Source organism: Poecilia reticulata, chromosome 7, assembly GCF_904066995.2.
Source record: "Poecilia reticulata chromosome 7, P_reticulata-male-v2, whole genome shotgun sequence".
NCBI classification, from domain to species: domain Eukaryota; kingdom Metazoa; phylum Chordata; class Actinopteri; order Cyprinodontiformes; family Poeciliidae; genus Poecilia; species Poecilia reticulata.
Window position 1 is genome coordinate 7553869 of NC_088836.1, and position 15394 is coordinate 7569262.

The following is a 15394-nucleotide window of genomic DNA, read 5'->3' on the forward strand; positions in this document are numbered from 1 at the left end:
AGTAGAAAAGTGAGGTAGAACATAAGTAGTAGAAGTAACTGCTGCGTTTAGGCTCCTTGGAGTTTCACAATGGCTCTTTTAAACTTTGGCTAAAAAATTAAAACAAGCCAGTTAATGTTTCTAACTATAGATATCTTAATGAAATGTTTTTCAGTTTATTTCTGCAATATTTGTCCTGAATTTCCACAAAGAACGACACTAAAAGTCCTAGATCCATACTCTTTGTTAAATTTTATGTTTATTTTAAATCCTAAAACTAGAAATAAAACGATGGTTCATTAAAAATAACAAATTTCTAATAGTAGATATTTTAAAGCAGCAACACCTGCTTTAATGCCCGTGGTTTATTTATTTGCTGCAAACAATCATCTTCAATAACACTTGAAATTTATAAACGTGTGTTTATAAATTTCTCCTTTTGAAATTAATTAAAATGTACTTTTGACTATATTGCAATTTTATGGAGATGCAGATGTATCCTTTCAATGGCTTCAAAATAAAGTCGATCATGTTAAATACAAAAAAACAATAATATGAATGAGCACGTGGTAAAAATGTGGAATCACTACTCTTGGATGGAAATAAATTCAGTTAAAAAATGAAACCATAAGCAGCTTGGGGGAGAGGTGAAATCAAGAACTATAAAAAAATTATTTGATGTATAGATTGCATTTAAAAGTCAATCAGGAACTTCTCTTTTTAGCTACATCTCAGATTAATCATATGAAATGTCCTGATCACTGCTTCCATGTAGCCCCACTCTGTTTTTATTTACTTAATAAATATATTTATCTTCTATGCAACTAAATGCTCATTCTAAGTTTAAATGAATGAAATAAATGCTACTAATATGTAATATTTTGCATTCTGTCGACCTGTTGATCATCATCTGAAGTCAACCTTTATGTTCATCACTTGGACCTGCTTTATACATCTCAAAAAAATGTTAATATTGTGGAAAAAGTTCAATATTTTTGTTCAGAAAGTGAAGCACATAACCAGCTCATCTGTCAGCCATAAAATTAGTTTGTCATGAAAATTACAAGAGACAAAGGCTCAAAATATTTCACTATGCATAGCAAAGCTTTATAGCATGAGTTTTACTTTCTGAATTGAGAGACAAAAATGTTGAATCCTTCACAATTTAAAATATATTTTTTAAAGAAGTTTGTATTTCATATAATACAGAACATTTGAAACATTTTTAATTTGGCTGTTTTTGGTGACACTTCTCTTGCTTTTGACCTATTGCTCCAACTGTAACTGAAGGAGAAAAGATTTAAAGGGGTTTCATGAGCTTACATCCAAGAGTGGAGATTCTATATTTTCCAACAGGATTGCATAACCTCAGTGAACATCAGTGTGACTTGTCTGCATGCAGTTTTAGTCACTGCCATTCCCAAAGCAGGTTGAAGACTCATGCTGCTCACCTCGTTGTATTTTGCACAATTTTTGAAGATGAGGCGCATGTCATCCACAAACTCCTGTTTGGACTTGTAATACTGGGAGCTTCGCAGCTGCAGCTTCTTCTTCACCTTCTTTAGGTCCATGGGCTGCTTAATTATCTTGTAGTAATTGGGCACCTAGATCCAAAGACAGAGATACGTTGCATATTGAAATATTAAAAAAAAAAAAAAAAGTGTTTATAAAATTGAGGTGTAGGCTGGGAAATCTGGAAAAATAGTACAAATGCAAGATTTCTACTTCAGATTGTACACAAGTAAAGTAAGTAAGTACAAAGCTAGTGTCTTGAGCAATATACTTAAAAAAAAGAAGCTGCACAATATCAGAAAAACATCCAGTTATGCCTCCATCTCGGTCACTGAAAATATACGTTTGCAGTTTACAGTTTACAGCAGAGATTAATGAAATTGTACACTAATAAGTTAGCGAATTAAAGCAAAAACTATTTAGTAGAGATGTGCCAATCAAGTTTTTTCCTGCCGATACAGATACCGATCACCCATGAGGGCCGATCACCGATACCGATCACATAATTGTTTTTTGGGTTGTTTTTTTTTTTTATCATAAACACTACCGATTACATTATGTGGAAAAAGGAACCATGAATTCACCTTAATTTAGACAAAAACTTGTTTTTAATAACTTTTCCAAGAAGAAAACTAAACAAAACAGGCATTGTGCAAATTGTACTGCTATCGGTAATACAATCTTTAACAGACTGATAACATATGAAGGCTCTGAAGAGGACAAATAATGCAAAGAGCCAAAATAAAACCTCTCAACATTGCCAAAAAATTCAAGTATAAAACTTAACATTCAAAGGCAAATACAGGATCCATTACAATAAACAATCCTGAGTTACTGAAGGAAAACTTCCTGATAGCATGGTGGCTAGCTGATTACTGCTAGTTCTGAGTGGCTGTTTCTGACTGAGCGGAGTAATTATGCAGAGCAGGGAGGAGATTGCTTATTTTTTTTTTAGAGATTATCTGTCTCATGTTAGGACAGCGAAAGTTTTAATACGCATGTAGAATTTATTTTTTAGGTTAGATGCTGCAGCTTTAAGCAGAGGCTCGGTGTGAGAGTCACTACCAGGTGGAGCGGAAGCGGCGCTCCGTCTGTGAAATATTACTACCTGTAGCGCGTAGCAGCGGTTCAACAGCAAGAGCAGAACCAGCGTCTTACATCGCAGCTCGAAGACTTAAATAATTTTGCGGGTCATTTGTTTAGCTTTCTGACCGTCATGCTAATCCGGGTGAGTGTTTGTAGCTGTGCGCCGTTTTACCTGCTATCTGATCCTCCATATGTCTTTTTTTACTGCAGTGAGCCTCGATGTAGCCAAACTCCGTCAAGTATGACATTGTTTTTATGTTGTTTTAGCTTCGTTGTGTTGATGCATTTTGGCGTGCTTCAATTTTCCGCCGCAACACGCAAACGTCCCCATTCACTCAGTGCGTTATAGTTCCACATCGCTTAGGATTTGTTGCTGCGCGTTTGCGCAGTGTGAAGGAAAGAGGAGACCAGCTGCACAGGCAGGCTGCGAAATGAGATGCAGGTGATCGGTATCGGCAACAAGAGACCGTGATTGCCGATCATCGATCATACACTTTTTCACGGAAATCGGACGATTATGATCGGTGACCGATTGATCGGCACACCTCTACTATTTAGTGATCACGAATGTGGTGGCTGCTAATGTAAGTGAAATATTTGATGCAATTCATGTAGTGCAGCTTGTTGAATTAAGTGTGTGAAAGGTGGAAACACTTACGGAGCTCGCAACAGGTTCCCTAAATCCCATGCTGAGCTCGTGACAGAAAATATACAGAAGCAGGCGTTCACATCTCTGCAGACAGAAAAACACAAAGTTACACGTCTTGTAGTCGTCATGAAGACGTCTCTGATATTTTGACAGCACTGACCCGCTGGTCTTCAGGACTCAGGCTCTGATCTCCTTTGATCCTCTTGCTTTCATCACAATACTCGATCTCTGGCTCAGCTATACTCCGGCAGAATGTGCAGAGAAATTCACCTCTATGGTACAAAAATCACACAAAGTGGAGCCTTTAGATTGATCTAGTTTACCAAAATACAGCCACAAAGTTGAGCTTTCTGAAATGTTACTATGGCAAAACATACAAACGCACAGGATGCACTTACTGTGGGAAGATTTTTATGGTGGGTACGTGGCATTTCATGTGGAATACTTTGGGACAGCGGTCACAGCACAGAAGATCACCGCCGTTGATACAAACGGCACACCAGTCTTCGTTGGGGTCGTCATCTTTTCCGCCGCCGCCCTGCGCTGCGTCGTGCGACCCGCTTCTTTTGACTACGCTTCCATTGGTGAGCACAGAGCCTGTCTGGCTTGTCGTAGTGCTGGTGGAAGACGACGTGCCGTTCAGTCCAGAGCAAGACGTCTCAGACATGGGCTCCGTTTTGACGCGTTCGCCGATGTCCCTGTAAGCATCTGGCCCTGCGGATGGAACTCCAAGTGGGCTGCTCTCTGGACTGCTCATCTACAGTGACAACACAAAGGTGCACTTTTTTTATAGAAATGTTCTTTAACCTGCCACTTTAACACTGAAACACGCAAGACTGGACATTAAAGCTGGGCAATAAATCCTACATTTTTTTTCACGTCATCTGATTTTAATTGATTTTTTTCTTTCCTCACTCTCTTTTAAAAAATGAAATGACAGGAAATAGTTTTTAAAAAGTTGCTTTTATTTCAGTCATCCATTTTGTGAGTTCTACCACAGGGTAATGGGGCCAGGCTACAAAAATGTTTGTTAAATTACAAGAATACTATTAGCAGAATAAAGATATAGCTGTACTTGAAAAAGTCTTAAAAATACAAGAAAAAAAGCTTTGATGGATTTATCAGGATGTGACGTGACGAGTAGTTCTTTCTTGGAAATGGTCTTGTTGTAGGGTTGTTGTAAACGAATATTTTAGTAGTCAAGAATTCTATCGATTATTCTTACGATTTAATGAGTAATCGGATAAAAAAATTATAAAATAATATAATGGTAAATCTAAGACAACACCAGTGTTGCTATCAGATACCAACATCAGTCCAATTTTCATATTTGAGCTTCCCTAACAGTTACTTTTCTGTAGTTTAGAAAATTAACCTGTAATAATAGCTCACTTTCTAAGTTAACCTGAAGAAAAGTTATACAAGAAACTGAAATTACATTAAATTTAATGACAAAGAGGCAGGCTCACAAATACACTTAAAAAAAGTGTCTATATTCCAGCTTTTAGTTTATGTATTCATCTTCAGTGAGTTTAATAGATGAACTCTCACCTTGCCCAGACATTTATAGCTTTTGTGTTCATGTTAGCGATGGGATTTGACACCATCCAGCTACGTGCTGCCATGATGCGCTTCGCCGCCCATTTGTTGACATCGGGATGATGTAAATTTAATGTTCAACTACTGTAGGGCTCTGCAGCATTCAGTCTATCCTGTATAAATACACCTTCAGCGCTCTTCCTCGGTGTTCACTCTGAACCGGCCACCAAGCAGCAGCTCCGGGAGGAGAAAAGCTCCAGGCATCGCGCCAGTCATTTTGAGGATGCTTATTGGTTCCCCGAAAAACGACATTCCCAGACATAATCATGAATTAATAAAATCCGAAACTGAAAATTGGACATTATGCCACTAACACTTAACTTTCGTCAGCAACTCAGGCAGAGGTGAGAACGCTGCGCAACGCAAGTAACGACCCGGCCGCAACGCAGTGCATTAAATAATAAAACATAACTGGACGACGCTTCGAGGCAGATAAATTTTCCTCAAGGAATTTAAATAATCGAGGTACTCGAATCACTCAAGGAATCGTTTCAGCCCTAAAATAGACAGTTAGCACAATCAAATCCAAGTCCTGCAACTGAAAATAATTTGATGGCGATGTGCTAAAAGATTTAGAGTACAGTATTATCTCTAAAACTTACGCCAAGGTATAACTTCACAAGATGCTCAGTATTCCTCATTTTAATTTTTAATTATTTTTAGTGATGGAGTTCTCATAAAATTACCAATTTATTCTCATTAAATGTTTTTAATCTGGTAACAGTACAAGGTCATTCTTTGTAATATCATGACTTCATTTTTGTTAAGAAATTCACAATTGAAATAAATAGAAGCTGTAAAACATGCTTGTCAAACAACATGACCGCCTACAATGTGCTGACATTTATCACCCAGCCTTAGTGAAAATGTATACAATAGAATTTTGACTTAATTATCTGACCAGTAACTACATTTAAAACTAAAAACACTGATTTACATCCAGCATGGGAATGGCTGTCCATACCATGCAGGCGCTCCTCCCAGCGTCTTTGCCTCGCTCGGTCTTCACAGAAGAGGAGCAGCTGTAGTCATCCTCAGTGCAGGGTTCTTTCTTCACCTTCAGCTGCTCTGCAGCAGATCCACCACCTGTCCCCGCTCTGCCAGCAGAGCTAGAGCTGAAAACAAACAAAACCCAGACATCAAAATAAAACTCACCATAAAACTCATACCGCTCTCTTTATGCCTGCAGATTATCAGTCCACTAGACTGTGGCTACATAGATTTTTTCCTCTCTAATCAGAACGCTGTAAAAACTATGCTGAACCAGCAGGTGGCCATTTGGATGAAATCAGTCTTATGACATTGTTTACTGTTCCCTCTCAGTCATTTCTTTTCCATTAGTAGCTTACTGGAAACGGGGGGCAGGATAAACCGAACATAAATAAGCCATAAAAATGCCTGCTGCTGTTTTGGTTTCCACTAGGGCTGCACAATGTTATGAAAACGTGATAGTTGATGATATTCTTAAATGTTTCAATAACACGATGACCAGCAAAAAATAAACAAATATTTAAAATGTTTGTCTTTCTGCTTTGGGTTTATAGCAAGTTATTCCATCTACAGGGGAAAAAACCTAACATTTTTATGAACAAGATTGCCATTGAAACAATTCAGTTTTTTTTTTTTTTTACAACTTCATCGCCTAAGCAGTTTTTTACATCCTAAAACGTTCGTTATACTGGATTATAGTGCCACCAAATATATAAAAATGCACAAAAATGCATGGCATTTAAATAATTGGATAACACTGGTAGCAGTATTGTCTTAGTTTCTTACCACAAAACTCCAGAGTGGGCAAAAATATATATATTTAAGATTAAAAGAACTTTTTGAAAATATTCTTTATACAGACATTTAACAGAATTTCCACTAAGTTCACATTTCTGTATTAAACATGGCTTCTGTGTTGATCTGTTGTAAATTCTAATCTTAAATGTTGTGTTTTTATCAGCTGTATGCAGAAAATCATTAGAATTAACCATAAAAGACACTGTGTGTAATTAATCCATATATTATTACTAACAGAGAACTGATTAACAGAAATAAATGAACTTTGCAATAATATCCTAAATTATTGATTATTGCTGAATTGTACATGTTTTCATAACAATGTGGAAAAATATGGATGATTAATTTAAAGATTTTTAAGGACTTTGCTGAAACCCACAGTCTTGACAAGCAACAGTTAAAAGTACATGGAAACATGCATATTAAAGTAAAACAAATATTTATGAAAAACAGAAAATTAAATATAAGATACTACAAAGTAGGAGCAAAAATACAACACAAGTAAAAATATGCTGTGTAGTTATTAAAAATGACACAAGTAGATTAAAAGAAATGTGCAACTGAGTAGGATAATGAAAAAAAATTACTGGAGTGACAACAGCAAGAGTCCATTTACAAGAAATACTCTGCAAATATCAGCAGGCATGAGCAAGCAACAGCAGGAGTCTTAAGAAGTTAGAAAAACTGCAGTAAGGTCATAAACTTACTGAGTAAAAGAAACTCTTCCATACCAAATATATATTTCACATCTTTTGTTGCTTTCGGCTTCAACATTCTTATAAAACCTACATCATAGTGCTGCACTTTGTCTGAATAGTTCTTACCACAGACATAATTTCTATGCAATAATCAAGAAATATTTCTCCCTCTGGAGGCTTCAGATGTGAAAAAGTAACACTAAATCCAACTGAAATGCAAACGTTTAATGGCTGATGGAATTCACTTTATGCTTAAGGACAGCCTGAAATATTACATTCAGAAAAACCAGAAGAGACTTTGAATTCTCCCAGGTGATCCTCTCCAAGTCGCTGCTGCGCTGCAGACACCGAGTGCTTTTTTGGCTCTTAGTTTGGCCTTCAGTGACTGAGTCCATAAATCAAAGATATCCTTCATCTTTACAAGAAAAGCTCTTTGGCTTTTCCTGGACACGAGCCTGTGTTCATCATTCTGCTGCACAATGAAATGCTCTCCCCTGGTCTGACCAAGAGCACATGAGCGTACCTCATCCGCCTAATTACTTCCAGCAGGAGTAGAGCCATCAATAAATGTCTGTGTGGCGGCTCTACCAGCAGGAAATGGTGAGAAGTTGTTGGACATGCATAAGAGGAGCTCTTTCTAACTAAGGCGTCGTTTTCTTTTCAGCGCGCTTCCCTCTGCTTTGCATGCTGAGAGGAATTGACGTCGACTTCGACTATCCATTTAGTTCTTTAATTTGGCTGGTTTCTGTTTGCGTATTTGAAACAAGAAACCAGCAGTGAGGTTTTAGCTTCTCCATGCAAATCCTCGCTTTTCATCAATATGAGGATTGTAAAAAATATATTTTTCCATGTCTATATCAGAATTTGTGCTAATTTAAGACTTAAGACCATTATGAATGAAATTAAGGACCTTTGCCAGTTGCAAAAAGAGATAAAAGACGATTGTTGTCCAGTGTAATTAACATTAAAAATACACCTTAATTTTTCAAACAAATTTAAGTCTTTAAGGCCTTAATTTTAGATTTTGACATTTAAGAAGGAGCAGACACTCCGTAATACTGTATTAAGCTAACAAGCACATCTACCTACAACTCAAATCCCAGACAAAGACAACTAGTCTTCGTTCCCACGTTATATTTGAAGTTCTGATTTGTTAATGCTTTCTCCATTTCTTTAAACCCCTTTTCATTGCACCACAAAGCTTCCTGTTGCATTACCTGCCTCTGCTGCCTGTACTTGACGTACTGGAAGGTCGTGCCGGTGTGTGAGCGTTGGACAGACCTGTGAGAGAAGAACATGGACTGTGATAAAGTTGCAAACTTTACTTTTTCTACCTAAACAGTTCATGGGGGTGAGGGTGAGCAATAAAGTATGACTCTCTTGCAAGTACCTGACGATCCAGGAGAAAGGGTCGACAGTCCGGGAGAGGGGTTCATGTCTGTTGAGCCCAGCTGGTGGTGTTGGCTGGCGGAGATGCAACGAGAGAGGATGTATCCCAGATTGCTGGAGCCAGCATCTTCCAGCTGACAACAAAAGTCAGAGTTTAGGAGCGCATCAGCGAGTGTGTGTAGATGCAGAGAGTTTTCAACTATGACAAAGTTATATTACAGTGGTATTTGGTGGTTATTCCAACTCCACGTGAACAAAGATAGAAATGTTTACATGACAAACTACATTAAGAAGGGACAACAAGATTTGGCTAATGAATCAAATAGCATAGCTGCACAATAGAGCAATCAGTGCAATATTACAATAAAGAAGGACTATTTGAAAGCAATATTTGGAAAGCTGTAATATTTGAGGTCCATTACTTAACATTTCATTCATCAAATTATTAAATATTATTATAATGAAGTAATATTTTCCTAATGTAATGCAGTACCTAAAAATATCTAGTACATATTAAAGGTAAGTAAAGAATGTGTTTTGGAATACTGACTTTGGTTTTAATGGAACAAATCTGGATTTTTGGGACTTTTCCCTTTTAGACTGATGTTCATGATGACAAAACGGCAAGAAACGGAAACCAATTTAATCACTGCTGATTCCTCTCTAGGTGTGCATGAGGCGACCTGCTCAGTCAAGGGTCTGGTTACTGTCAGAAAGACGAACCATGTGTGAGAGCGCAACGAACGGCTGAAACACTGCTCATTAAAAATCAAGTAAGAAAAAAAGAAACTAAATTTATGAAACTGGAGTATGTCGTTTCTGTATGCTTAATCCACTCAAAGGTAAATTTTGTAATCATGTCAAAAAGGGTGCTAGCGTTAGCCTATTTCCTCAAACTCCAATCTATGTGAACATAATCAGTAGAAGAGTTAAAGACTTTAGTTTTGTACAAGTTAAATTGTCCTCTAGAAATTATCCAAGATACACATGTTAATACATTACATCAGCTTTCTAAAACCCAGAAACCCTGTAGCTTTAAAGAACTTGTACTTCTTACTGTATTGATATAAAACATTTGTGTTGTGTTTTAATTACTATTTTATGATCTTGAATATGTAATTTAAAGTGTTGAAATTAGGGGTTCACTAACTGCAGTTTTACAGCCGACCTGACCTGAGTGATCTGAGTGCAGCAGTAAACAGGTTTCTTATTTTATATAAATACAAAAATAAGTATTTTTGTAACATTTCAAATAAAATAAACATGTTTATTATTACAAAGTGGACAGTAATGACTTAAACAGAGACATTAAAGTGTGCCTGTGTCATCAGAAAATTCTAACCAATGTTCAGCTTAGCATAATCTTCAACTAAAACTAATAACTGTTAATCTATGAAGCCTATTTCTTTGAATGCAAAGTCAGACAATGGCGCATGAGAAACAAACTGTCTGCAAGGGAGACAGTATGCATGGCATATAATGGCAACAGTGATCATTGATGTTCAATAAAAAAACTACATGTGAACTTCTCATTGTGTCAGACTAAACATATTCTAGAGGGTAATTGAGTGAATGTTCTGAATCCTGATACCTGCCTGGTTTCTCCCATCAACCTACGTCTTTTTCTCTGCTAGTCATAATCTCTCCTTACCTGAGAAGACCCTGCATCACCGTCCTGCTGCTGGCCTCTGGTCTAATTCTTCCTCCCTGACTCTTTGCTCTTTCTATTGTGGCAATAAAGATTTCTTTTAAATATGTGGAAAGCAAGCGAGCACAAGTTCTGCACTGAAACTAAAGAGGATTGGGTTTACTCCCAATATTAAATAAGCAGCAAAGGATGCAACTTAGGTAACAACACTAGTTGTTCTTCCAGCTTAACATGATATACCGACATGGATTAACTAGCCATCATTTAGATGACATTATCTGCAGGCAGCAGCATTACTCAGCTTTCATGGTCTTTTACTGGCTCTGGCTGGTTTGCACATTGTGCAGCACTGCTCAGCAGGATTTAAAACAAAACAACTTAAAGCATCAAAAAGGAGTCCTGAGTTTTAAGTTTCCTTCTAGTGCAAAAAGAAAATGCCCAGATGCAGCAGCTTGGAGGCAACCTAAAAGTAAATGAGATCGGTGGAAAGGTTCGTTTTCACATGCATCGCCTGATTGCCCAAATTTAAAGAAATCGGGGTCCACGCCTCGGGGAAATATTATCTCAACCATGTGAAGTTCATTAGCACTAAAATTGTTCACATCATTGCACTTGCAAATGCCTGAATACTAGAGGTGTGCCGATCGATCGGTCACCAATCATAATTGGCCGATTTTCGTGAAAAAGTGCATGATCGGTGATCGGCGATCATTGGCTCTTGTTGCCGATACCGATCACCTGCATCATAATTCGCAGCCTGCCTGTGCAGCTGGTCTCCTCTTTCCTTCACACTGCGCAAACGCGCAGCAACAAATCCTAAGCGATGTGGAACTATAATGCACTAAAGTTTGCGTGTTGAGGCAGAAAACTGAAGCAAGTCAAAATGCATCAACAAAACGAAGCTAATACGACATAAAAATAATGGCATACTTGACGGAGTTTGGCTACATCGAGGCTCACTGCAGTAAAAAAGACATATGGAGGATCAGATAGCAGGTAAAACGGCGCACAGCTACAAACACTCACCCGGATTAGCATGATGGTCAGAAAGCTAAACAAATGACCCGCAAAATTATTTAAGTCTTCGAGCTGCGATGTAAGATGCTGGTTCTGCTCTCGCTGTTGAACCGTTTCTATGCGCTACAGGTAATATTTCACAGACGGAGCGCGGCTTCTGCTCCACCTGGTAGTGACTCTCACACCGAACCTCTGCTTAAAGCTGCAGCATCTAACCTAAAAAAATACATTTTACATACGTATTAAAACTTTCACTGTCCTAACATGAGACAGATAATCTCTAAAAAAAATAATCGATCTCCTCCCTGCTCTGCATAATTACTCCGCTCAGTCAGATACAGCCACTCAGAACTAGCAGTTATCAGCTAGCCACCATGCTATCAGGAAGTTTTCATTCAGTAACTCAGGATTGTTTATTGTAATGGATCCTGTATTTGCCTTTGAATGTTAAGTTTTATACTTGAATTTTTTTGGCAATGTTGAGAGATTTTATTTTGACTCTTTGCATTATTTAGCCTCTTCAGAGCCTTCATATGTTTTCAGTCTGTTAAAGATAGTATTACGATAGCAGTACAATTTGCACAATGCCTGTTTTGTTTAGTTTTCTTTTTGGAAAAGGTTATTAAAAACAAGGTTTTGTCTAAATGAAGGTGAATTCATGGTTCCTTTTTCCACACTACCTGTTACATAATGTAACCGGTAGTGTTTATGATAAAAAAAAAAATTATAATAATAATGTGATCGGTATCGGCAGGAAAAAACCTGATCAGCACATCTCTACTGAATACACCTTGATTAATCCATGTCTTGCTAAAGTGTTTTGGCAAATCTAACTTTGGCGTAATTTAGAAATTTTAATTTAAAATATGCACACCTGGATGGGCGGTATCTCAGGGAGGCAGGGTAGGTTCTCAGGATTAGTGACGGAGGGGATGAGTTCGATGGGACCAATTATGGGGCTGGCAGGGCCGCGGTGTGCGTGGGCACCGGCCATGCTGGCACTGGTTGGACTCGTGGGACTGGCGTTGTGCAGGGACGCCACTGGAAAGGGGCCAGCGTGTCCAGGGTTGGAATGCTGCACGAAGAGAGAGAAAAAAATGGAGGGCAAGGACATACAAAAAAGAAGAAAAAAGTAAAATAAGATATACGGAAAAACAAATGGGAGGAGAAGAAAGATTTGGGAACATTAAAGAGAAGGTCACTCTTAAAAAAAAACCAACAAACAACTATTCAGAATGTGTCTTAGAAACAACACGAATTCATGATCATGCAGGTGATCAACCACACATGCTGCACAAGACACATGAATGACAAAGAAGGAAAAAAGTGCCAAACCCCTGATTGGAGTAAGAAACGAAACCTTTGGTGGCTCATCTCAGATTCTAAAGACATCTGGACACAGAAAAAAGGGGGGGCTGGATATAGTGCAGGTTTCTATTGCCTCATCTCACATGTACAAAAAAACCCCCAGTACATTTCCATGTCTGCAGAGTGGTGAAGATCTAACAGCACTGATAAGAACTCCCTGTATTCTGAGGATGAGCATGCATCTTTAAATGCACTAACAAAGCATATATATGCTCAATCTAAAACTGATTGACTTTACCTATAATCTTACAAATAACTTAGCTTTTTATTTTATTTTCAGCCAGTAGCTTTTTAAGGAAATTCCTTAAGTTAACCATTAAAATTCATGGAGAGCTAAGAAATCTTTTTGGATAAGACTTTTAGAAACTGTCGTTGGCTTGTCTACATTTATTCATCATCAGTACAGCAAAAACAAGAGAGAAGATTAGAAGACGCCCATCAGTCTGGAAACAGCTCAACTATGTTTGGCCAAACAATGTTTTTTAGTAGGCTCTCTGAGAACAGCCTTGTTCCTGGAATATTCAGTTTATTATTTTAGTTTTCACATAATAGTTTAACTTCTGACTTTGTTTTAAATAAAATATAAACAACAGATTTTTTTATTATTATTTTGTGCCAAAACAGTGAAATTGTGTTATTTTAATCAGAGTTATCATTCCGTAATAATATTACAGAACAATACGGATCATTACTACTAGACATGGAATGATGTATTTAGGGATAACAGATTAAAATCAGCCTGACTTTATTCAGGTATTTAATGAACTGCACACTTTGAGATTACGCATCTAGTTTTTCTGACATTTTGGCTTTGAAATTTCTCATTTTTTTGTACATTTAAGATCTTTGATCTTCAATTTTACCACTTCTTCAGCTAAACAAATTACTCTTCTTGGAAGGATTTCTTAAAAAGTTGAATTAAATCTTCAGCTAAAGTTTATGGACTATCTTTATCTAAAAGGGAACTACAGCAGACCACAACAAAACAAACACAAATTGACCAAACTTTAATGTTACTACAAATTGTTTAATTAGAATGAATTAACAATGCATAGTTAAGACTATACATAACTATAATCTTAGTTATATATAGTCTCGAGTGGATTTTTATGTAAAATCCACCCAAAATGAGTTCCTGGCTGTTTAGATCAGCCTCATCTGTCATATCTATAAAATATCAGAACAGAGAACATGTACACTCATTCTGACACAATTCGAATGTGTGTGTGCCTGTGTGTATACCAACCTGTCTTTGTAACTGAGGCTGCATCATAGGGGCATACTGCTGTCCGTTAAGTCTGGGCTGAGCTGTGGGCATCCGGCCTTGTGGTGGACCAGCCAGACGCATATGATGGGAGGAGGGGTACATAGAAGGGTTGGTCCCACCATTCATAGCTCCAGTTCTTTGTAGCTGCTGCATGCTGATGAGCCTTGGAGGCTAGTCAGAAAAAAAACACAATAAAAATTTATCATAATCGGTCAATTTCCGTGAAAAAGTGGATGATCGGTGATCACCGATCACACAAACCAATCACCCGAATCTCACTTTGTAGCCTGCGTGGGCAGCTCATCTGCTCTTTCCTACTGTGCAGGAGCCAGCACAAAACAATTATCCATGCTCTCAGGGAGCTTTGATTTAGTAACTCAAGATTGTTTATTTTAATGCAACCTGCATTTTACTTTGAATGAACGTTTCCCATTTTCTTGGTATTGTTTGATACAGGCAGTGTTATCAGATTCTAACTGATCAGTGTCACCGTGTGTGTAGAAGCTTCTGACCTGGCAGACTTATAAAAATACTTTGATAACATCTGGAAATGAAGTTTGCACTGTTTAGCCTCTATCTGAGGCAGAGATAGCCTCCGTCATAATCTTCACAATCTAGTGAATTAAAATTAAGAGGGAAAGTATCTGAATAAACCTGAAGTAAAAAGAACAGAAAACAAATGGGCATTTTCTAAGTTGGATAAATGTTATTGGTACGCATACCACATTAAGTTTAAACTTGTTTAGAGAATATTTCAGTATTGATAAAATTATCAGAAATCACAGTCCGCTAAAAACTGGAGGCAAACTGATAAAATGCCACAAATGCATAACTTCAAACAAAAGACACCATTTTAACAAATAGCATAAAACAAATTCACTTTCCATTACTGGCAAGTTCACTGTACCTGCTGCTGAACCAAAGGTGGGCCGCCTGGCCTGGGATGCTGGTGGGACATTTGGGAGGCTATCCGCATTTGTTGCTGAATCTGCTGCTGCTGCTGCTGTTGTTGCTGCTGTTGCTGTTGCTGCTGATGCTGTTGATGTTGATGTTTTTGCTGTGCGTACGCAGCCTGTTGCATGTGTTGCAGCCTGAGCTGAGCCAGGTTGATCTGCCCTGGATGTTTGCCGGGGTGACCTTGGCCCGGTGAAATGGTCGGTCCGCCTACCATCACACCGGGAGGTTGTGGAACTGGAGGAGGTTTTTCAATGACCAAATTACCTAGGATTAAAAAAAAGAAGAAGAAAAAAAGAACAAAACGAGCCATCACTTACCATCATTTAAAAATGGGAAACACTGTGAAAACAGATGTGAAAGTATTTTTTTTTCTCTACATAAGTTTGAGAAATCTTTAAAGCAATAGCTCAAAACAAAAATTTTTTAAAAATTACAAA

General features: G+C 37.8%; 1 protein-coding gene across 4 annotated transcripts in view; it reads right to left on the reverse strand.

The window, feature by feature from the left end:
• Positions 1 to 15394, reverse strand: part of trim33 (tripartite motif containing 33) — a 35140-nt gene that overhangs the window by 4041 nt on the left and 15705 nt on the right. For 2 of the 4 annotated variants that reach the window (XM_008413026.3, XM_008413025.3), the window contains exons 9-19: positions 14908 to 15221; positions 13980 to 14171; positions 12701 to 12757; positions 12240 to 12440; positions 8702 to 8834; positions 8529 to 8592; positions 5790 to 5940; positions 3625 to 3983; positions 3387 to 3498; positions 3236 to 3310; positions 1431 to 1583 (exon numbers count right to left, since the gene is read on the reverse strand). In XM_008413026.3, coding sequence (XP_008411248.1) covers positions 1431 to 1583; positions 3236 to 3310; positions 3387 to 3498; positions 3625 to 3983; positions 5790 to 5940; positions 8529 to 8592; positions 8702 to 8834; positions 12240 to 12440; positions 12701 to 12757; positions 13980 to 14171; positions 14908 to 15221 — 1811 coding nt within the window. The remainder of the gene's footprint in view (positions 1 to 1430; positions 1584 to 3235; positions 3311 to 3386; positions 3499 to 3624; positions 3984 to 5789; positions 5941 to 8528; positions 8593 to 8701; positions 8835 to 12239; positions 12441 to 12700; positions 12758 to 13979; positions 14172 to 14907; positions 15222 to 15394) is intronic. The other 2 variants (XM_008413027.3, XM_017305933.2) reach the window with 1 other exon arrangement.